The 22,367-nt window shown below is 41.4% G+C and overlaps 1 protein-coding gene across 2 annotated transcripts in view; it reads left to right on the top strand.

The window, feature by feature from the left end:
• The window catches only part of TRAF3 (TNF receptor associated factor 3), a 346,334-nt gene that overhangs the window by 196,663 nt on the left and 127,304 nt on the right, over positions 1 to 22,367 (top strand). For both annotated transcript variants that reach the window (XM_053697427.1, XM_053697428.1), the window contains exon 2: positions 8,666 to 8,924. In XM_053697427.1, coding sequence (XP_053553402.1) covers positions 8,683 to 8,924 — 242 coding nt within the window. In that variant the 5' untranslated portion in view covers positions 8,666 to 8,682. The remainder of the gene's footprint in view (positions 1 to 8,665; positions 8,925 to 22,367) is intronic.

The following is a 22,367-nucleotide window of genomic DNA, read 5'->3' as shown; positions in this document are numbered from 1 at the left end:
AAGCCAAAGTGTCTCCCCTTTTAAATATATGTGATATATTTGTGTCATAATGTCCAAACAAAGTAGGGATAATAATGCCATAGATATGATATTGCCCAAGATGATTCCTCTAATGAGGGGAGTAAGCATGGTACTGCATCATCCCCTTCTGTGTCTACACCAGTTTTGCCCACACAAGAGGCCCCTAGTACATCTAGTGCGCCAATACTTATTACCATACAACAATTAATGGCTGTAATGGATAATTCTATTGCATGCATTTTTTCCAAAATGCCTACTTATCAGAGAAAGCGTGTTTGCTCTGTTTTAAACACTGAAGAGCAAGAGGACGCTGATGATATCTGTTCTGACAACCCTCACACCTATCTGAAGGGGCCAGGAGGGAGGTTTTGTCTGAGGGAGAAATTTCAGATTCAGGGAAAATTTCTCAACAAGCAGAACCTGATATTGTAACTTTTAAATTTAAATTTCAACATCTCCACGCACTACTTAAGGAGGTATTATCTACTCTGGATGATTGTGACAATTTGGTCATTCCAGAGAAATTAGGTAAGATGGACAAGTTCCTAGAGGTTCCGGTGCCCCCTGATGTTTTTCCTATACCCAAGCGGGTGGCGGACATAGTAAATAAGGAGTGGGAAAGGCCCGGCATACCTTTTGTCCTCCCCCTATATTTAAGAAATTAGTTCCTATAGTCGACCCCAGAAAGGACTTATAGCATACAGTCCCCAAGGTCGAGGGGGCGGTTTCTACTCTAAACAAACGCACTTCTATTCCTATAGAAGATAGTTGTGCTTTCAAGATCCTATGGATTAAAGGTTAGAGGGTTTGCTTAAAAAGATGTTTGTTCAGCAAGGTTACCTTCTACAACCAATTTCATGCATTGTACCTGTCACTACAGCTGCGTGTTTCTGGTTCGAAGAACTAGAAAAGTCGCTCAATAAAGAATCCTCGTACGAGGAGGTTTTGGACAGAGTTCAAGCTCTTAAATTGGCTAACTCTTTTTTATTTTAGATGCCGCTTTGCAATTAGCTAGATTAGCGGCGAATAATTCAGGGTTTGCTATCGTGGCGCGCAGAGCGCTTTTGCTTAACATCCCTTTCAAGGGTAAAACACTGTTTGGCCCTGACTTGAAAGAGATTATTTCAGACATCACTGGGGGAAAGGGCCACGCCCTTCCTCTGGATAGGTCTTTTAAGGCTAAAAAGAAGCCAAATTTTCGTCCCTTTCGCAGAAACGGACCAGCCTCAAATTCTACACCCTCTAAGCAAGAGGGTAATACTTCTCAAACCAAGCCAGCCTGGAGGCCGATGCAAGGCTGGAACAAGGGTAAGCAGGCCAAGTCACCTGCCACTGCTACCAAAACAGCATGAAGTGTTGGCCCCCGATCTGGGAAGGATCTGGTGGGGGGCAGACTTTCTCTCTTTGCTCAGGCTGGGGCAAGAGATGTTCAGGATCCTTGGGCGCTAGAAATAGTTTCTCAAGGTTATCTCCTGGAATTCAGGGAACTACCCCCAAGGGGAAGGTTCCACGGGTCTCAATCATCTTCGAACAGGCATTCTTACACTGTGTAGAAGACCTGTTAAGCATGGGAGTGATTCATCCTGTTCCATTAGGAGAACAAGGGATGGGTTTTTACTCCAACCTGTTCATAATTCCCAAAAAAGAGGGAACATTCAGACCTATTTTAGATCTCAAGATTCTAAACAAGTTTATAAGGGTTTCATCATTCAAAATGGAAACCATTCGAACGATCCTTCCTACCATCCAGGAAGGTCAATTCATGACCACGGTGGACTTAAAGGATGCGTACCTACGTATTCCTATCCACAAGGAACATTTTCGGTTCCTAAGGTTCGCCTTTCTGGACAAGCATTACCTGTGGCACTTCCATTCGGATTAGCCACTGCTCCAAGGATTTTCACAAGGGTACTAGGGTCCCTTCTAGCGGTGCTAAGACCAAGGGGCATTGCAGTAGTACCTTACTTGGACGACATCCTGATTCAAGTGTCGTCTCTGTCAAAAGCAAGGGCTCATACGGACATTGTCCTAGCCTTTCTCAGATCTCACAGGTGGAAAGTGAACATAGAAAAAAGTTCTCTGTCCCCGTCAACAAGAGTTCCCTTCTTGGGAACAATAATAGTTTCCTTAGAAATGAAGGTTTTTCTGACAGAGGCCAGAAAATCAAAACTTCTAAGCTCTTGTCAGGTACTTCATTCTGTTCTTCTTCCTTCCATAGCGCAGTCCATGGAAGTAATAGGTTTGATGGTTGCGGCAATGGACATAGTTCCTTTTGCACGAATTCATCTAAGACCATTGCACCTGTGCATGCTCAGACAGTGGAATGGGGATTATACAGACTTGTCTCCGACGATACAAGTAGATCAAATAACCAGAGATTCACTCCGTTGGTGGCTGACCCTGGACAACCTGTCACAGGGAATGAGCTTCCGCAGACCAGAGTAGGTCATTGTCACGACCGACGCCAGTCGGGTGGGCTGGGGCGCGGTCTGGGAACCCCTGAAAACTCAGGGTCTATGGTTTCGGGAAGACTCTCTTCTCCCGATAAACATAATGGAACTGAGAGCGATATTCAATGCTCTCAAGGTTTGGCCTCGACTAGCAAAGGCCAAATTCATAAGGTTTCAATCAGACATCATGACGACTGTTACATATATCAACCATCAGGGGGTAACAAGGAGTTCCCTGGCGATGGAGGAGCATCCGGGGGAATGGGAACTCCATCTGGAAATCTTTGCCCAAATAACTCAATTATGGGGCATTCCAGACATGGTTCTGATGGCCTCTCGTCAGAACTTCATGGTCCCTTGTTACGGGTCCAAATCCAGGGATCCCAAGGCGACTCTATTGGATACAATAGTAGCACCTTGGATCTTCAACCTAGCTTATGTATTCCCACCGTTTCCTCTCATTCCCAGGCTGGTAGCCAGGATCAATCTGGAGAGGGCTTCGGTGACCTTGATAGTTCCTGTGTGGCCACGCAGGACTTGGTATGCAGACCTGGTGAATGTGTCATCGGCTCCACCATGGAAGCTACCTTTGAGACAGGACCTTCTTATTCAGGGTCCATTCGAACATCCGATTCTGGTTTTCCTCCAACTGACTGCTTGGAGTTTGAACGCTTGATTTTATCAAAGCGTGGGTTTTCAGATTCTGTAATAGATACTCTTATTCAGGCTAGAAAGCCTGTAACTAGAAAAATTTACCATAATATATGGAAAAAATATATCTGTTGGTGTGAATCTAAAGGATTCCCATGGAACAAGATAAAAATTCCTAAGATTCTTTCCTTTCTACAAGAAGGTTTGGAGAAAGGATTTTCTGCGAGTTCTCTGAAGGGACAGATCTCTGCTTTATCTGTTTTACTTCACAAAAGGCTGGCAGCTGTGCCAGACGTTTAAGCGTTTGTTCAGGCTCTGGTTAGAATCAAGCCTGTTTACAGACCTTTGACTCTTCCCTGGAGTCTTAATCTAGTTCTTTCAGTTCTTCAAGGGGTTCCGTTTGAACCCTTACATTCCTTAGATATTAAGTTATTATCTTGGAAAGTTTTGTTTTAGGTTGCAATTTCTTCCGCTAGAAGAGTTTCTGAGTTATCTGCTCTGCAGTGTTCTCCGCCCTATCTGGTCCATGCAGATAAGGTGGTTTTACGTACTGAGCCTGGTTTTCTTCCGAAGGTTGTTTCCAACAAAAATATTAACCAGGAGATAGTTGTACCTTCTTTGTGTCCGAATCCAGTTTCATAGAAGGAACGTTTGTTACACAATTTGGACGTTGTCCGTGCTCTAAAATTCTATTTAGATGCTACAAAGGATTTCAGACAAACATCTTCCTTGTTTGTTGTTTATTCTGGTAAAAGGAGAGGTCAAAAAGCAACTTCTACCTCTCTCTCTTTTTGGCTTAAAAGCATCATCAGATTGGCTTATGAGCCTGCCGGACGGCAGCCTCCTAAAAGAATCACAGCTCATTCCACTAGGGCCGTGGCTTCCACATGGGCCTTTAAGAACGAGGCTTCTGTTGATCAGATATGTAAGGCAGCGACTGGGTCTTCTCTGCACACTTTTACCAAATTTTACAAATTTGATACTTTTGCTTCTTCTGAGGCTATTTTTGGGAGAAAGGTTTTGCAAACCGTGGTGCCTTCCATCTAGGTGACCTGATTTGCTCCCTCCCATCATCCGTGTCCTAAAGCTTTGGTATTGGTTCCCACAAGTAAGGATGACGCCGTGGACCGGACACACCTATGTTGGAGAAAACAGAATTTATGTTTACCTGATAAATTACTTTCTCCAACGGTGTGTCCGGTCCACGGCCCGCCCTGGTTTTTTAATCAGGTCTGATGATTTATTTTCTTTAACTACAGTCACCACGGTATCATATGATTTCTCCTATGCCAATATTCCTCCTTTACGTCGGTCGAATGACTGGGGAAGGCGGAGCCTAGGACGGATCATGTGACCAGCTTTGCTGGGCTCTTTGCCATTTCCTGTTGGGGAAGAGAATATCCCACAAGTAAGGATGACGCCGTGGACCGGACACACCGTTGGAGAAAGTAATTTATCAGGTAAACATAAATTCTGTTTTTATCTGATTATTTTTTCTTCTTTGTAAAAGGAATGTGTTAATATGCTATTAAATACTGCACTTTCTTCTTATCTTGTGATACTATACTCCAGGGTTCTTCAATGCACGGGGTCATGACCCATTTCTGGATCACAATGTGAGTGTGGTGTATGAGAGTGTGTGTAAAGTGTATTAATGATTGTGTGGTGTGTATGTTATATGACAGTGTGTGGTGTGTATGTTGTATGAGTGTGTGGTGTGTGTGTTGTATGACAGTGTGTGTAAAGTGTACGACAGTGTGTGTAAAGTGTACTAATGAGTGTGTGGTGTGTATGTTATATGACAGTGTGTTTGTGTAGGTGTTGTATGACAGTGTGTTGTATGAGTGTGTGGTGTGTGTAGGCGTTGTATGATAGTGTTGTATGAGTGTGTGGTGTGTATGTTGTATGAGTGTGTGGTGTGTGTGTTGTATGACAGTGTGTGTGTGTAGGTGTTGTATGACTGTGTGGTGTGTGTAGGCGTTGTATGACAGTGTTGTATGACAGTATGTGGTGTGTATGTTGTATGAGTGTGTGGCGTGTGTGTTGTATGACAGTGTGTTTGTGTAGGTGTTGTTTGACAGTGTGTTGTATGTGTGTAGGTGTTGTATGACAGTGTTGTATGAGTGTGTATGTGTGTTGAATGACAGTTTGCGTTTATGAGTGTGTGGTGTGTGTAGGTGTTATATGAGTGTGTGTGTGTTGTATGACAGTGTGTCTATGTGTGTTTCATGAGTGTGGTGTGTGTGTGTGTAGGTGTTGTATGACGGTGTGTGAGTGTGACGTTTGTGTTGTATGTATGTTGTATGACGGTGTGTGTGTGACGTTTGTGTTGTATGTATGTTGTATGATGGTGTGTGAGTGTGACGTTTGTGTTTTATGTATGTTGTATGACGGTGTGTGTTGCAAGAGAATGTATGTGTGTGTTATTACCTTTTACAACACTGTAGTCAAGTTTGACTACAATCAGATATAAAGCATGCACACATTTTAGTCCCTATGCCAAAAATTGCAGCTATCTTGTATATTACTTCAGAAATTTTCAGACCAAGCATATTAATAGGGTCACAAAGGTATGTGGTATTATTGCATTGGGTTTTGGGGGGAAACAAGTTTGAAGAACCCTTATCTACTCCTTTATCTCCAAAATCATAGGAGAAAAATGTATAGAGGTTGTAAGAACTGTAGAATGCCCATGTAATAACTGAATTAATAGTTGTATGTTAATCTACGTTTGATTCTATTCACTGTTTTACTTTTATTGGCTTTTATTTAACTTTTTTATTTTTATTTTATTTTTACTTTTTTTTATCATTTTGTTCTGCAAAGATTGTTGATGATTTTTTTTTTTTTTTTTTATTTTTTTTTACCCCTTAATGACCACAGCACTTTTCCATTTTCTGTCCGTTTGGGACCAAGGCTATTTTTACATTTCTGCGGTGTTTGTGTTTAGCTGTAATTTTCCTCTTACTCATTTACTGTACCCACACATATTATATACCGTTTTTCTCGCCATTAAATGGACTTTCTAAAGATACCATTATTTTCATCATATCTTATCATTTACTATAAAAAAAAATATAAAATATGAGGAAAAAATCGAAAAAAACAAATTTTTTCTAACTTTGACCCCCAAAATCTGTTACATATCTACAACCACCAAAAAACACCCATGCTAAATAGTTTCAAAATTTTATCCTGAGTTTAGAAATACCAAATGTTTACATGTTCTTTGCTTTTTTTGTAACTTATAGGGCCATAAATACAAGTAGCACTTTGCTATTTCCAAACCATTTTTTTTCAAAATTAGTGCTAGTTACATTAGAACACTAATATCTTTCAGGAATCTCTGAATATCCATTGACAAGTATATATTTTTTTTTAGTAGACAACCCAAAGTATTGATCTAGGCCCATTTTGGTATATTTCATGCCACCATTTTACCGCCAAATGCGATCAAATACAAAAAATCGTTCACTTTTTTACAAATTTTTTACAAACTTTTGGTTTCTCACTGAAATTATTTGCAAACCGCTTGTGCAATTATGGCATAAATGGTTGTAAATTCTTCTCTGGGATCCCCTTTGTTCAGAAATAGCAGACATATATGGCTTTAGCATTGCTTTTTGGTAATTAGAAGGCCGCTAAATGCCACTGCGCACCACACGTGTATTATGCCCAGCAATGAAGGGGTTAATTAGGGAGCATGTAGGGAGCATTTTGGGGTAATTTTAGCTTTAGTGTAGTGTAGTAGACAACCCCAACTATTGATCTAGGCCCATTTTGGTATATTTCATGCCACCATTTCACCGCCAAATGCAATCAAATAAAAAAAAACGTTAACTTTTTCACAATTTTAGGTTTCTCACTGAAATCATTTACAAACAGCTTATGCAATTATGGCACAAATGGTTGTAAATGTTTCTCTGGGATCCCCTTTGTTCAGAAATAGCAGACATATATGGCTTTGGCGATGCGTTTTGGTAATTAGAAGGCCGCTAAATGCTGCTGCGCATCACGCGTGTATTATGTCTAGCAGTGAAGGGGTTAATTATGTAGCTTGTAGGGAACTTGCAGGGTTAATTTTAGCTTTAGTGTAGAGCTCAGCCTCCCACCTGAAACATCAGACCCCCTGATGCCTCCCAAATAGCTCTCTTCCCTCCCCCACCCCACAATTGTCCTCGCCATCTTAAGTACTGGCAGAAACTCTGCCAGTACTAAAATAAAAGGTATATTTGGGCTTTTTTGAGTTTTTTTTTTAGCATATTTACATATGCTGCTGTGTAGGATCCCCCCTTAGCCCCCAACCTCACAGATCCCCCACCAAACAGCTCTCTAACCCTCCCCCTCTGCCTTAATGGGCGCCATCTTGGGTACTGGCAGCTGTCTGCCAGTACCCAGTTTAGAACAAAAATGTGCTTTTTTTTAAGAAAAATCCCTTTTTCTGTAGTGTAGCTCCCCCCACACCCAAGAACAACCCCCCACCCCTCCAAGATCCCTTTTACTGAAGTTTATTATTTTAAAAATTTTTCCCTTTTCCCCCACAGTTACAATCAAATTTTCTGTAGTATAGCGGTTCCCACCCGCTCCCGCCCCGTGCACGCGCCCGCCCGCCACCCTCTGTGCACGCGCGCGCGCCCGTGCGCGCCCCCGTCAGCTCCGGCCCCGATCCCGCCCCCCTCCACCTTATACGGCCCATCGATGGCCGCCCACCCGCCTCCCAAGTCAGCTCCCACCCACCAACGTTACCGGCCACCGATGTCCGGTGCAGAGAGGGCCACAGAGTGGCTCTCTCTGCATCGGATGGCCATGCAGGGTTATTGCAGGATGCCTCCATATCGAGGCATCACTGCAATAACCGGAAAGCAGCTGGAAGCGAGCAGGATCGCTTCCAGCTGCTTTCCACACCGAGGACGTGCAGGGTACGTTCTCAGGCATTAACTGCCTTTTTTTTGAGGACGTACCCTGCACGTCCTTGGTCGTTAAGGGGTTAATATGACATTCCCCTTGTATTCAATGGGACATATTCACCAACTGATGGTTTCAGTACTTAAAGGCGTATAAAAGTGAGCGCTCTACAAATAACTGATAATAATAAAAAGCATTTTATCATTGTATTGTTGCTTGTTTATAGCCACGTGTCTAGCCCCTGCAAAGGGGTAAAATACATCATTAAAGGCAGCTACAGAGCAACAATGCATTACTGGGAGCTAGCTGGTGATTGGCAACTACGCACATATTCATCTTGTCATTGGCTCACCAGATGTGTTGAGTTACCTCCTAGTAGTTGCTGACTTTAATAATTTCTATCCACTTTACGGAGTTTAACACAAATAGTAAAATTAAAAAAATAGAGCTTTTTCATTTTGTACCTTTATTTATATTTAAAGGGGCATTATTTTTAAAATCAATTTAAAATCAACAATAAATATTTTTTTTCTGTTTTCTAAATATTAAAATTAAATAGTGCTCTTTTATATATATATTACACATTTTGTGTTGTTTTCTGGGGGTTTTTTTCTTTACAAATTGTTTTTCTCTTGCAGAATTTAGTCATTGTATCATGGATGTAGGCAAAAAAATTGACCCAACGGTATCTGTGCAAACATTACAACAAAAAGCCAACCCAGACCGCAGTCTTGCAACTACCATTTATGTGCCAGAACAAGGAGGGTACAAAGAGAAATTTGTCAAACCCGTTGAAGAGAAATACAGATGTGAAAAATGCAGACTTGTGTTGTGTAACCCGCGGCAGACGGAATGTGGTCATAGGTTTTGTGAAACGTGCATGAATTCATTACTAAGGTCAGTTATATAGGATCCTATGATGTCATCTAACACTTCTGTGAGTGATTACGCAATCTACTGTCTTCATTCTGTATACATGTGTGTGTCGGTGCACTTTTTTTTTTTTATTTAAAGGGACATGAAACCCAAATTGTTTCTTTCATGATTCGGATAGAACATACAATTTTAAAAAGCTTTCCAGTTTACTTCTATTATCTAATTTGCTTCATTCTGTTGGTATCCTATGTTAAAGGGATATAAAAACCCAATATTTTTTATTCATGATTCGGATAGATCGTCCATTTTTAAGCAACTTTCAAATTTACTCCCATTTTCAATTTTTTTTTAGGTATCTTTATTTGAAAAAGCATAAAAGTAAGCTTAGGAGCTGGCCCATTTTTGGTTCAGCACCTGGGTAGCACTTGCTGATTGGTTGCTAAGTGTAGCTTACATTTCTTCTTTTTCAAATAAAGATCAAAAGAGAACTAAGAAAAATTGATATTCAGCGTAAATTAGAAAGTTGCTTAAAATTGCATGCTCTATCTGAATCAAGAAAGAAAAAATATTGGGTTTCATATCCCTTTAAAGAAACAGCAATGCACATGGGTGAGCTAATAACATGAGGCATATATGTTTGGCTACCAATCGGCAGCTTCTGAGCCTATCTAGGTATGCTTTTAACAAAGGATACCAATGAAACTAAACAAATTAGATAATATAAGTAAATTGGAAACTTTTTTTAACATTGCATTCTCTGTTTGCAGCACGTAAAGGAAAAAAAAAGAGCAGGGAAGGAGGGAGGAAGGGCAATGAGGGGTATCCTATGTGGCATGCATTGAGGGGAAGGGACCTTGGAGGGGGAGGGTAATGAGAGGGGGCAGCTACACTACAGAAAAAAATGGTTTATGTTTAAAAAAAAAAAAAAGAAAAAAAGGACAAATTTTAGGCAAACTGGGTACTGGCAGCCAATACCTAAGATGGTGGCAAATAGGTAGAGGGGGGAGGGTTAGAGAGCTGTTTGGGGGAGGGGGGTCAGGGAGGTTGGGTGTAATGGGGGATCCTACACTGCAGAAACTATATATATTTTTAATTATTTTTTTTTTTTTTAAAAAGTCTTATTTCAGTATTGGCAGACTTTCTGCTAGTACTTAAGATGGGGGTGACCATAGTTGGGAGGGGGAGGGAAGAGAGCTGTTTGAGAGGGATTAGGGGGGATCAGGGGGTGGGATGTGTCAGATGGGAGGGCAACCTATACACTAAAGCTAAAATTAACCCTACAAGCTACCTAATTAACCCCTTCACTGCTGGGCATAATACAAGTGTGGTTAGCGGCCTTCTAATTACCAAAAAGCAATGCCAAAGCCATAAATGTCTGCTATTTCTGAACAAAGGGGATCCCAGAGAAACATTTACAGCCATTTGTGCCATAATTGCACAATAATAACAGTGGCTATGAGTAACATTGACACCTTAATGGGTTAAAATACTGTATGAACAAAAGTATAGTATGAATAGCTGCTGTTGATCTGAGTTTTGTACTAAAAGAGGTTGTAAATGTATAATACAGTGTAATAACAGAGTAACTCTCAATTAAACTAGATTATTACCATGATATAAGCTCATTTTAATATGTTAAATACTTAAAGGCACATGTAACCACATTTTTTTTTCTGTCATGGTTCAGATAGAGCATGCAATTTTAAACAACTTTCTAATTTACTTCTATAATCAAATTGTCTTCATTCTTTTGGTATCTTTGATGACAAGCAAGAACATAAGTTCACGAGCGTGCCTGAGTCTGGAGCACTATATGGCAGCACTATTTCCTGCCATGTAGTGTTCCAGATACCAACCTAGGTATCTCTGCAACAAAGAATATTATGAGAACAAAACACATTTGATAAAAGAAGTAAACTGGAAACTTTTTTAAAATTGTTATGTTCTGTCTGAATGAGAATTATTTTTTTTTTGTTTCATATCCCTTTAAATTTGCCCATCATGATGAATAGTAAATATATCTACTTCCAAAAATCCAGGGGCGGGGCTTTACTGCCAAAAGCACACAGGTGCCTATTAACCGCGCCCTTTGTTAGAAGGGCACTGCCTGTGTTTGTGTACAGCGGAACTTAGCTGGCTCATTATAGATTTGACCTGAATGCTAGAATTCCTGGTTGTAGCCAAACACACTGTGTATATGATAGTACAGGACCTTATAGGTTAAAGGGACGTTAAACCCAATATTTTTCTTTTATGATTCAGATAGAGAATACAATTTTAAACAACATTCAAATTTACTTCTATTATCTAATTTGCTTCTTTCTATAGATATTCTTTGTTAAAGAAATAACAATGCACATGGGTGAGCCAATCACATGAGGCAAATATGTGCAGCCACCAATCAGAAGCTACTGATCCTATCTAGATATGCTTTTCAGGAAAGAATATCAAGAGAATAAAGCAAATTAGATAATAGAAGTAAATTAGAAAGTTGTTTAAAATGGTATTCTGTATCTAAATCATGAAAGAAAAATGTTGGGTTTAATGTCCCTTTAAGATGAAAGCAGTGATGAGCTGTACAACTAATTACTACTTTACATTATCACACCATGAGCTTGAAAAATATAAAAAGCGTTTTTGTTATTATTAGACATCTGGTAGTATCTGTGACGGTGCATCTGTACCATATGATTATAAACAGGGATGTTTAGAATTTAAGGAAGATGAGATATAACTAATGGGAAGATAACATTTTCAGGGCTAGATTACAAGTGGCGATCTAAATTTATCTAGGGCGTGATATTCTTATATTGTAATTTGCATATGTAGTACAAGTTGGAAGTAAACGCATTCACTCGAGCGCAATCAAATTTAACGTGGGTTGGGTTAGCGCGACTGAAGACCTCGCGTATAGGATTAGGGCTAAAATAAAAGTTGCACCAAACACATCAAAAATACATTAAAATAAACACACTCATATAAACACTATCTGATAAAAAAAATAGCAAATTAAGAATTAGTGTTGGGCTTTGCACAGGAGTATATTCTTCCTGTGCGCTAATCTTACATGAGTTGTATTAAGGTGCGCTATGCATTTATTGATTATAAAATATTGAAAAATATTAATTAAAGGGGCACTGAACCCAAATTTTTTCTTTTGTGATTCAGATAAAGCATGCAATTTTAAGCAACTTTCTAATTTACTCCTATTATCAATTTTTTCTTCGTTCTCTTGCTATCTTTATTTGAAAAAGAAGGCATCTAAGCTTTTTTTTGGGTTCAGAACTCTGGATAGCAGATTTTATTGGTGGATGAATTTATCCACCAATCAGCAAGGACAGCCCAGGTTGTTTACCAAAAATGGGCCGGCATCTAAACTTACATTCTTGCATTTCAAATAAAGATACCAAGAGAATGAAGAAAATTTCATCATAGGAGTAAATTAGTAAGTTGTTGAAAATTTCACGCTCTATCTGAATCACAAAAGAAAAAAATTGGATTCAGTGTCCCTTTAATGGAAATTAATATTATAGATGTACTAAAATATTCTAAAAAATCAATCAAAAAAATCAATATAAATATATATATATATATATATATATATATATATATATATATATATATATATATATATATATATATATATATATATATATATATATATATATACACACACACACACACACTCACACACACACTCTCACACACACACACACTCACACACACTCACACTAGGCAAAAAGCCTGCCCGAATGGCAGTCTATTTTTTTAAATTGAGATTTGCAGGAAATTAAAATCCACCCAGGGCAGGGAATGTGGACCACCTTTTGCATACTGACCTATTTAAAATTATAGAAAAAATAAACAAAATTATAAAAAATAAATAAATAAATAAAATAAACCTAATCTAATACCTCTATAAAAAAATACCCCCCCCCCTAATCTAATACTAAACTACCAAAAGCCCTTAAAAGGGCATTCCCCTAAGTTAAAAAGGTCTTTTACAAAAAAAAATACTAAGTCCCCCCTTACAGTAAAATTCCCCCCCAAAAAAATCTTAAAAGGGCAATCGGCTCTTTTGCTGCCCATTTAAAAAAAAAAAAATCCCTAATCTAAAAAAAGAACCCACCCAAAAAAATAAAAATAAACCTAAGTCTAACCCCGAAATAGGTACTCACAATTCCTGAAGTTGGGCGGTGAAGGTCTTCTTCCAGGTGTCGATATCTTCATCCAGCACGGGACATCTTCTACCTTCATCCCGAGTGAAGGCGGCGCAGAGGTGACCATGGAGCAGGACCAGCGATCGCAGAGCAGGGCCACGGAGCAGGACCGGCATGGAGGATCCTATTCATGCGGTCACAGCACACTGAAGATTGAATGCAAGGTACCCCATTTAGGTACCTTGCATTCCTATTGGCTAAAATTTTGAAATCAGCCAATAGGATGAGAGCTACTGAAATCCTATTGGCTGTTCAAATCAGCCAATAGGATTTCAGTAGCTCTAATCCTATTGGCTGATTTCAAAATTTTAGCCAATAGGAATGCAAGGTACCCCAATATAAATAGGGTACCTTGCATTCAATCTTCAGTGTGCGGTGGTGACCACATGAAGAGGAACCTCCACGCCGGTCCTGCTCTGCAGCCGTGTTTGCTCCGATGTTCCCGTGCTGGATGAAGATGTTGCCACCTGAAATTAGACCTTCACCGCCGGACTTCAGGAACTGTAAGTACCTATTTATGGGTTAGATTTTTTATTTTTTAATGGGCAGCAAATTAACTATACAAATGCCCCTTTAGGGGCAATGAGTAGCTTAGGTTTTTTTAGACTTAGGTTTTTTTTTTTATTTTGGGGGGTTTTGTGGGTGGGGGGTTTACTTTTAGGGGGTAATTGGTACTTTATTTAGGTAAAAAAGCTGATTGCTTTAGGAAAATGCTTTACAAAAGGCCCTTTTAACTCCTTAACGACACACGTCGTACAGGGTACGTCAGACACAAACTGGTTGTTAAAGACCAACAACCGTAAGCGATCATGACCCCTTCCAGTCTTTTTCAAGGTATTGCCGTGATGCCTCGATATTGAGGCATCACTGTAATACCTTTTTCAAAAACTGATGCAGAGAGAGTCACTATGTGGCCCTCTCTGCATCGGCCTGAGATGGTGCGATCGTTGGTGGGTGGGAGGTGCTGCAGGGAGGCGGGTGGGCGGCCATCGCGGGGGGGAATGACAACAGAGTGCGCGGGGGGCGCCGGGAGCGCGCACGCAAGTGGGCACGCACATGGGGCGGAGGTGGGAGCGTGCACGGGGCGGGAGCGGGTCGGAGCCCTACACTATGGAACAGTGTAAGGGGAAGGAGGGAGAGAGGAGGGGGGACATTTTTTATCTAAGGGATCTGGGAGGGGGTGGGGTTGGTTATTGCTGGGGGGGGGGGAGAAGCTACACTACAGAAAAATAAATAATAAATAAATAAAATATATATTTTTTAAATTTGTATGCAAACTGGGTACTGGCAGACAGCTGCCAGTACCCAAGATGGCGGACAATAAGGGGGAGGGTTAGAGAGCTGTTTGGAGGGGATCAGGGAGGTTGGGGGCTAAGGGGGGATCCTACACAGAAGAATATGTATTTTTTTATTTTTATTTAAAAAAACAAAAAAAGCTTTTCTCTTGTAAGATGTATCCAGTCCACGGATCATCCATTACTTGTGGGATATTCTCATTCCCAACAGGAAGTTGCAAGAGGACACCCACAGCAGAGCTGTCTATATAGCTCCTCCCCTCACTACCATATCCAGTCATTCTCTTGCAACTCTCAACAAGTATGGAGGTAGTAAGAGATAAGTGGTGAAATGTAGCTGTTATTTTGCTTCAATCAAGAGTTTATTATTTTTAAATAGTACCGGAGTTGTGCTATTTTGTTCCAGGCAGGAAAAAAGAAGAATCTGCCTGGGATTTCTATGATCTTAGCAGGTTGTAACTAAGATCCATTGCTGTTCTCACACATTTCTGAAGAGAGAGATAACTTCAGCGGGGGAATGGCGTGCAGGTTATCCTGCTATGAGGTATGTGCAGTTAATATTTTTCTAGAAGATGAAATGAAGGCTAGAAAATGCTGCTGATACCAAATTTATGTAAGGTAAGCCTGAATACAGTGATTTAATAGCGACTGGTATCATGCTTACTTTCTGAGGTAAAACTCTTTTATATTTACAATATAAAACATTTGCTGGCATGTTTAAACGTTTTTATATATACTTTGGTGATAAAACTTTTTTGGGGCCTAGTTTTTTTCCACATGGCTGGCTTAAATTTGCCTAGAAACAGTTCCCTGAGGCTTTCCACTGTGTTACTATGAGTGGGAGGGGCCTAGTTTAGTGCTTTTTTGTGCATTAACTATTACAGACTGAGACATCCAGGAGTTCCCTGAATGCTACAGGACATCTCTAAAGGGCTTTTAGGCTTCCAAAATCGTTTGTTGGGGAAGGTAAGCCCACAGTAAAGCTGTGGCAGTTTGGTGTGACTGTTAAAAAAACGTCTATATTGTTTTTTTGATCCGGTTTTTGAGCTAAGGGGTTAATCATCCATTTGCAAGTGGGTGCAATGCTCTGTTAGCTTATTATACACACTGTAAACATTTCTTTTGATTTACTGCCTTTTTTCACTGTTTTTCAAATTCTGACAAAATTTGTTTCTCTTAAAGGCACAGTACCGTTTTTTTATATTTGCTTGTTAACTTAATTTAAAGTGTTTCCCAAGCTTGCTAGTCTCATTGCTAGTCTGTATAAACATGTCTGACATAGAGGAAACTCCTTGTTCATTATGTTTAAAAGCCATGGTGGAACCCCCTCTTAGAATGTGTACCAAATGTACTGATTTCACTTTAAGCAATAAAGATCATATTCTGTCTTTCAAAAATTTATCACCAGAGGAATCTGACGAGGGGGAAGTTATGCCGACTAACACTCCCCACGTGTCAGATCCTTTGTCTCCCGCTCAAGGGACTCACGCTCAAATGGCGCAAGTACATCCAGGGCGCCCATAGCGTTTACTTTACAAGACATGGCGGCAGTCATGGATAATACACTGTCAGCGGTATTAGCCAGACTACCTGTATTTAGAGGAAAGCGAGATAGCTCTGGAGTTAGACGAAATACAGAGCATACTGACGCTTTAAGAACTATGTCTGATACTGCCTCACAATATGCAGAAGCTGAAGAAGGAGAGCTTCTTTCTGTGGGTGATATTTCTGACTCAGGGAAGATGATGCAACCTGATTCTGATATTTCTACATTTAAATTTAAGCTTGAACACCTCCGCGTGTTACTCAGGGAGGTTTTAGCTGCTCTGAATGACTGTGATACAATTGCAGTGCCAGAGAAATTGTGTAGACTGGATAAATACTATGCAGTGCCGGTGTGTACTGATGTTTTTCCAATACCTAAAAGGTTTACAGAAATTATTACTAAGGAATGGGATAGACCAGGTGTGCCGTTCTCTCCCCCTCCTGTTTTTAGAAAAATGTTTCCAATAGACGCCACCACACGGGACTTATGGCAGACAGTTCCTAAGGTGGAGGGAGCAGTTTCTACTCTAGCAAAGCGTACTACTATCCCTGTCGAGGACAGTTGTGCTTTCTTAGATCCAATGGATAAAAAGTTAGAGGGATACCTTAAGAAAATGTTTATTCAACAAGGTTTTATCCTACAGCCCCTTGCATGCATTGCGCCTGTCACTGCTGCTGCGGCGTTCTGGTTTGAGTCTCTGGAAGAGGCTTTACAGGTAGCGACTCCATTGGATGAAGTACTTGACAAGCTTAGAGCACTTAAGCTAGCCAGTTCTTTTGTTTCTGATGCCATTGTTCATTTGACTAAACTAACGGCTAAGAATTCTGGTTTTGCTATCCAGGCACGCAGAGCGCTATGGCTTAATTCATGGTCAGCTGACGTTACTTCAAAATCGAAGCTGCTTAACATTCCCTTCAAGGGGCAGACCCTATTCGGGCCTGGTTTGAAGGAGATTATTGCTGATATCACTGGAGGAAAAGGTCATGCCCTTCCTCAGGATAGGTCCAAACCAAGGGCCAAACAGTCTAATTTTAGTGCCTTTCGAAATTTCAAGGCAAGTGCGGCATCAACTTCCTCTAATGCAAAACAAGAGGGAACTTTTGCTCAGTCCAAGACGGTCTGGAGACCTAACCAGACCTGGAACAAGGGTAAGCAGGCCAAAAAAACCTGCTGCCTCTTAAGACAGCATGAAGGAACGGCCCCCTATCCGGTAACGGATCTAGTAGGGGGCAGACTTTCGCTCTTCGCCCAGGCGTGGGCAAGAGATGTCCAGGATCCCTGGGCGTTGGAAATTATATGCCAGGGATATCTTCTGGACTTCAAGGCTTCCCCCCCAAAAGGGAGATTTCACCTTTCACAATTATCTGCAAACCAGATAAAGAGAGAGGCATTCTTACACTGCGTACAAGACCTCCTAGTTATGGGAGTGATCCATCCAGTCCCAAAGGAGGAACAGGGACAGGGATTTTACTCAAATCTGTTTGTGGTTCCCAAAAAAGAGGGAACCGGGGTGAAAGCCATGATGGTTGTTTATTTCTGTGGCTAAAGAGCTGAGCTAATATATTCATTGCCTATCGCTTAGCTACGGCTCCATCTAGGATTGAAACTAACTTATATCAACACTGCAATATATGCTGAAGAGTTTGATCTAAAATGAGATGCCAACTTTTGTCCTGAGGTACCAGAACGGTGAGGTACGCAGTGGCGGCCTAGAAGCAGGCCAGACCTACACCTAACCCCCCCGGTGATCCGGGTATAGCAGCTTCTGTAAGCTGTCCTGTTCCTTCCCCACATAGTAAGGGGAAACCGTCAACTGTTATATGCCTGACTTTTTGAGCGCAAATGGAGGCTTTGGCGAAATGGAAGACTCGAGTGGACCGGCTTCTGCACGATCATTATCGAGAGCTGGAGAGGGGACTGACGGAGGTGCTCCTCAATATGAGGCCTCAAAATGGCTCCCAGCAGGGTTCCGCCGATAGTGAGTACAGCCTAGATCCCTATGTGGCTATGGAGGTTAGTTGGGGGGCTACCCCCTTGACCACAACACAAATCTCGGCGAGCCCCAACCCTGCCAAACATACACCTACCCTTGAACCATTATGGGAAGGTCCCGAGAGCGCTGCAGACTCGATCCACAAAGTGAAGCCCTCTACTCCCGGAACGCAGTTCAGACCGGGTCTGGGAGGTGATGCGACAGCTACCGCTAGCGAAACCGAGGAGCATTTTCCCGCACACAATACCTGTGAGAGAGATGACCACATCACAGGGAAACAGTACCAGGCTTTCTCTTCTGCGTCGAGGGGCCTTGCACCCTTGAGGACTTTACCCTTGAGCTCCCGGAAGGCTTGGTGCCGCTGGTCCCCAGCCGCTGGTGGGTACAGAGCATGTGTGGAGCCTGGCCCGCTATTCAGCATTCAGAGCCTGTTGGAAATCTGTCAATTTCATTCAGAGAGATGGCAATTTGCTGAGTCTGGATTTGATATGTTGGGCAAGGTGTCACTAGTCGAACGACAAGGCGTGGGTTAGTTGAGATGGTGAGATCAATCCCACTTTACCTTGTATAGCTTCATGGATTTTAAAAGTATTTTATACCTTAGCCCACGATTACTGACAGTGATCCTAAGAGCAAAACACAAGTGAGAAATGTCGTCTTATTAACTGTGCCCTTAATACAAAGACAATATGGTGGCAGATCAATAGTCTACTGATACTATGAGGACCCTGAGTCTGAGACTTATTCAGTGACATATAACAACAGTTTCTGAACGCCATGCATGTTGTTGTTTTTTTTTTTTTTTTTTTTTTTTTTTTTTAATTTATTTCTATATATATTAACCAACTACAGCCTCTCTGACTCTGTGCATGGAAGTAATCGGCTTAATGGTAGTGGCAATGGACATAGTGCCGTTTGCATGCCTACATCTCAGACCGCTGTAACTATGCATGCTCAGTCAGTGGAATGGGGATTACACAGATTTGTCCCCTTTACTGAATCTGGACCAAGAGACTAGTAATTCTCTTCTCTGGTGGCTATCTCGGGCCCATCTGTCCAAAGGTATGACCTTTCGCAGGCCAGATTGGACAATTGTAACGACAGATGCCAGCCTTCTAGGTTGGGGTGCAGTCTGGAACTCCCTGAAGGCTCAGGGATCGTGGACTCAGGAGGAGTCACTCCTTCCAATAAACATTGTGGAACTAAGAGCGATATTCAATGCTCTTCAGGCTTGGCCTCATCTAGCGACAATGAGGTTCATCAGATTTCAGTCGGACAACATCACGACTGTGGCTTACATCAACCATCAAGGGGGAACAAGGAGTTCCCTAGCGATGTTAGAAGTCTCAAAGATAATTTGCTGGGCAGAGATTCACTCTTGCCACCTATCAGCTATCCATATCCCAGGTGTAGAGAACTGGGTGGCGGATTTTCTAAGTCGTCAGACTTTTCATCCGGGGGAGTGGGAACTCCATCCGGAGGTGTTTGCACAATTGGTTGTTCGTTGGGGCGAACCAGAACTGGATCTCATGGCGTCTCGCCAGAACGCCAAGCTTCCTTGTTACGGGTCCAGGTACCTCAAGGCAACGCTGATAGATGCTCTAGCAGCGCCTTGGTCCTTCAACCTGGCTTATGTGTTTCCACCATTTCCTCTGCTCCCTCGTCTGATTGCCAAAGTCAAGCAGGAGAGAGCATCGGTGATCTTGATAGCACCTGCGTGGCCACGCAGGACTTGGTATGCAGATCTGGTGGACATGTCATCCTTTCCACCATGGACTCTGCCGCTGAGACAGGACCTTCTACTTCAAGGTCCTTTCAACCATCCAAATCTAATTTCTCTGAGGCTGAATGCCTGGAGATTAAACGCTTGATTTTATCAAAGCGTGGTTTCTCTGAGTCAGTCATTGATACCTTGATTCAGGCACGGAAGCCTGTCACCAAGAAAATCTATCATAAAATATGGCGTAAATATCTTTATTGGTGTGAATCTAAGGGCTACTCATGGAGTAAGGTCAGGATTCCCAGGATATTATCTTTTCTCCAAGAAGGATTGGAGAAAGGATTGTCCGCTAGTTCCTTAAAGGGACAGATTTCTGCGCTATCTATTCTTTTGCACAAGCGTCTGGCGGATGCCCCAGACGTTCAGGCATTTTGTCAGGCTTTAGAATCAAGCCTGTGTTTAAACCTGTTGCTCCACCTTTGGTTCTTAAAGTTCTTCAGGGGGTTCCTTCATTCCATAGACTTTTATCTTGGAAAGATCTTTTTTTGGTAGCTATTTCCTCGGCTCGTAGAGTTTCCGAGTTATCTGCCTTACAATGTGATTCTCCTTATCTGATCTTCCATGCAGATAAGGTAGTTCTGCGTACCAAACCTGGGTTTTTTACCTAAGGTGGTATCTAATAAGAATATCAATCAAGAGATTGTTATTTGTTGTCTACTCTGGACAGAGGAGAGGTCAAAAGGCTTCGGCAACCTCTCTTTCTTTTTGGCTAAGAAGCATAATCCGCTTAGCCTATGAGACTGCTGGCCAGCAGCCTCCAGAAAGGATTACAGCTCATTCTACTAGAGCTGTGGCTTCCACATGGGCCTTTAAAAATGAGGCTTCTGTTGAACAGATTTGCAAGGCGGCGACTTGTTCTTCGCTTCATACTTTTTCAAAAATTTACAAATTTGATACTTTTGCTTCTTCGGAGGCTATTTTTGGGAGAAAGGTTTTACAGGCAGTGGTACCTTCCGTTTAAGTACCTGCCTTGTCCCTCCCTTCATCCGTGTACTTTAGCTTTGGTATTGGAATCCCACAAGTAATGGATGATCCGTGTACTGGATACACCTTACAAGAGAAAACATAATTTATGCTTACCTGATAAATTTATTTCTCTTGTGGTGTATCCAGTCCACGGCCCGCCTTGTCATTTTAAGGCAGGTATTTTTTAATTTTAAACTACAGTCACCACTGCACCCTATGGTTTCTCCTTTCTCTGCTTGTTTTCGGTCGAATGACTGGATATGGTAGTGAGGGGAGGAGCTATATAGATAGCTCTGCTGTGGGTGTCCTCTTGCAACTTCCTGTTGGGAATGAGAATATCCCACAAGTAATGGATGATCCGTGGACTGGATACACCACAAGAAAAATAAATTTATCAGGTAAGCATAAATTATGTTTTTATTTTAGTGCTGGCAGACTTTCTGCCGGTACTTAAGATGGCGGGGACAATTGTGGGGTGGGGAAGGGAAGAGAGCTGTTTGAGAGGGGTCAAGGAGGGATCAGGGGGTGGGATATGTCAGGTAGGAGGGCTGATCTCTACACTAAAGCTAAAATTAACCCTACAAGCTACCTAATTAACCCCTTCACTGCTGGACATAAAAATTGGTGTGCAGTGGCTTTTAGCAGCCTTCTAATTACTAAAATGCAATGCTAAAGCCAAATATGTCTGCTATTTCTGAACAAAAGGGATCCCATAGAAGCATTTACAACCATTTATGCCATAATTGCACAAGCTGTTTGTAAATCATTTCAGTGTGAAACCTAAAGTTAGTGAAAAAGTGAGCATTTCTCCTGTTAAGTGTAGTCAGTCCACGGGTCATCCATTACTTATGGGATATTAACTCCTCCCCAACAGGAAGTGCAAGAGGATCACCCAAGCAGAGCTGCTATATAGCTCCTCCCCTCTACGTCACACCCAGTCATTCTCTTGCACCCAACTAATAGATAGGATGTGTGAGAAGACTGTGGTGATTAAACTTAGTTTTTATATCTTCAATCAAAAGTTTGTTATTTTAAAACGGCACCGGAGTGTGTTGTTTTTCTTCTCAGGCAGAATTTGAAGAAGAATCTACCTGAGTTTTTTTGTATGATCTTAGCGGACGTAACTAAGATCCATTTGCTGTTCTCGGCCATTCTGAGGAGAGAGGTAAACTTCAGATCAGGGAACAGCGGGCAGGTTCACCTGCAAAGAGGTATGTTGCAGTATATTATTTTCTAAGGAATGGAATTGACTGAGAAAATACTGCTAATACCGATATAATGTAAGTACAGCCTTAAATGCAGTAGTAGCAACTGGTATCAGGCTGATATGTATGTATGTTTACACTTAAGTATTTCTGGGGAATGGCACTTCACTGGGAAAATACTGTATGCATATAACTTTTAGCCTAACTTGCAGTGTGAACGACTAGCAGCAGGCTTTTAATGACATTTCATAAATTAGATTTTAAACGTTTGCTGGCATGTTAAATCGTTTAATTATCTGAGGTACTTGGTGAAAAATTGTTTTGGGCATTATTTTCCACATGGCTGTCGTTTGTTTTAAATTAAAACAGTTTACTGAGCTTCCCTCACTGTTGTATTTGAGTGGGAGGGGCCTATTTTGGCGCTTTTACTACGCATCAGAAATTCAGTCACAGTCTGCC

The sequence above is a fragment of the Bombina bombina genome, chromosome 1, assembly GCF_027579735.1.
Source record: "Bombina bombina isolate aBomBom1 chromosome 1, aBomBom1.pri, whole genome shotgun sequence".
Taxonomy (NCBI): domain Eukaryota; kingdom Metazoa; phylum Chordata; class Amphibia; order Anura; family Bombinatoridae; genus Bombina; species Bombina bombina.
The sequence above is the reverse complement of the archived record's forward strand: the minus strand, read 5'-3'. Positions and strand labels throughout refer to the sequence as shown.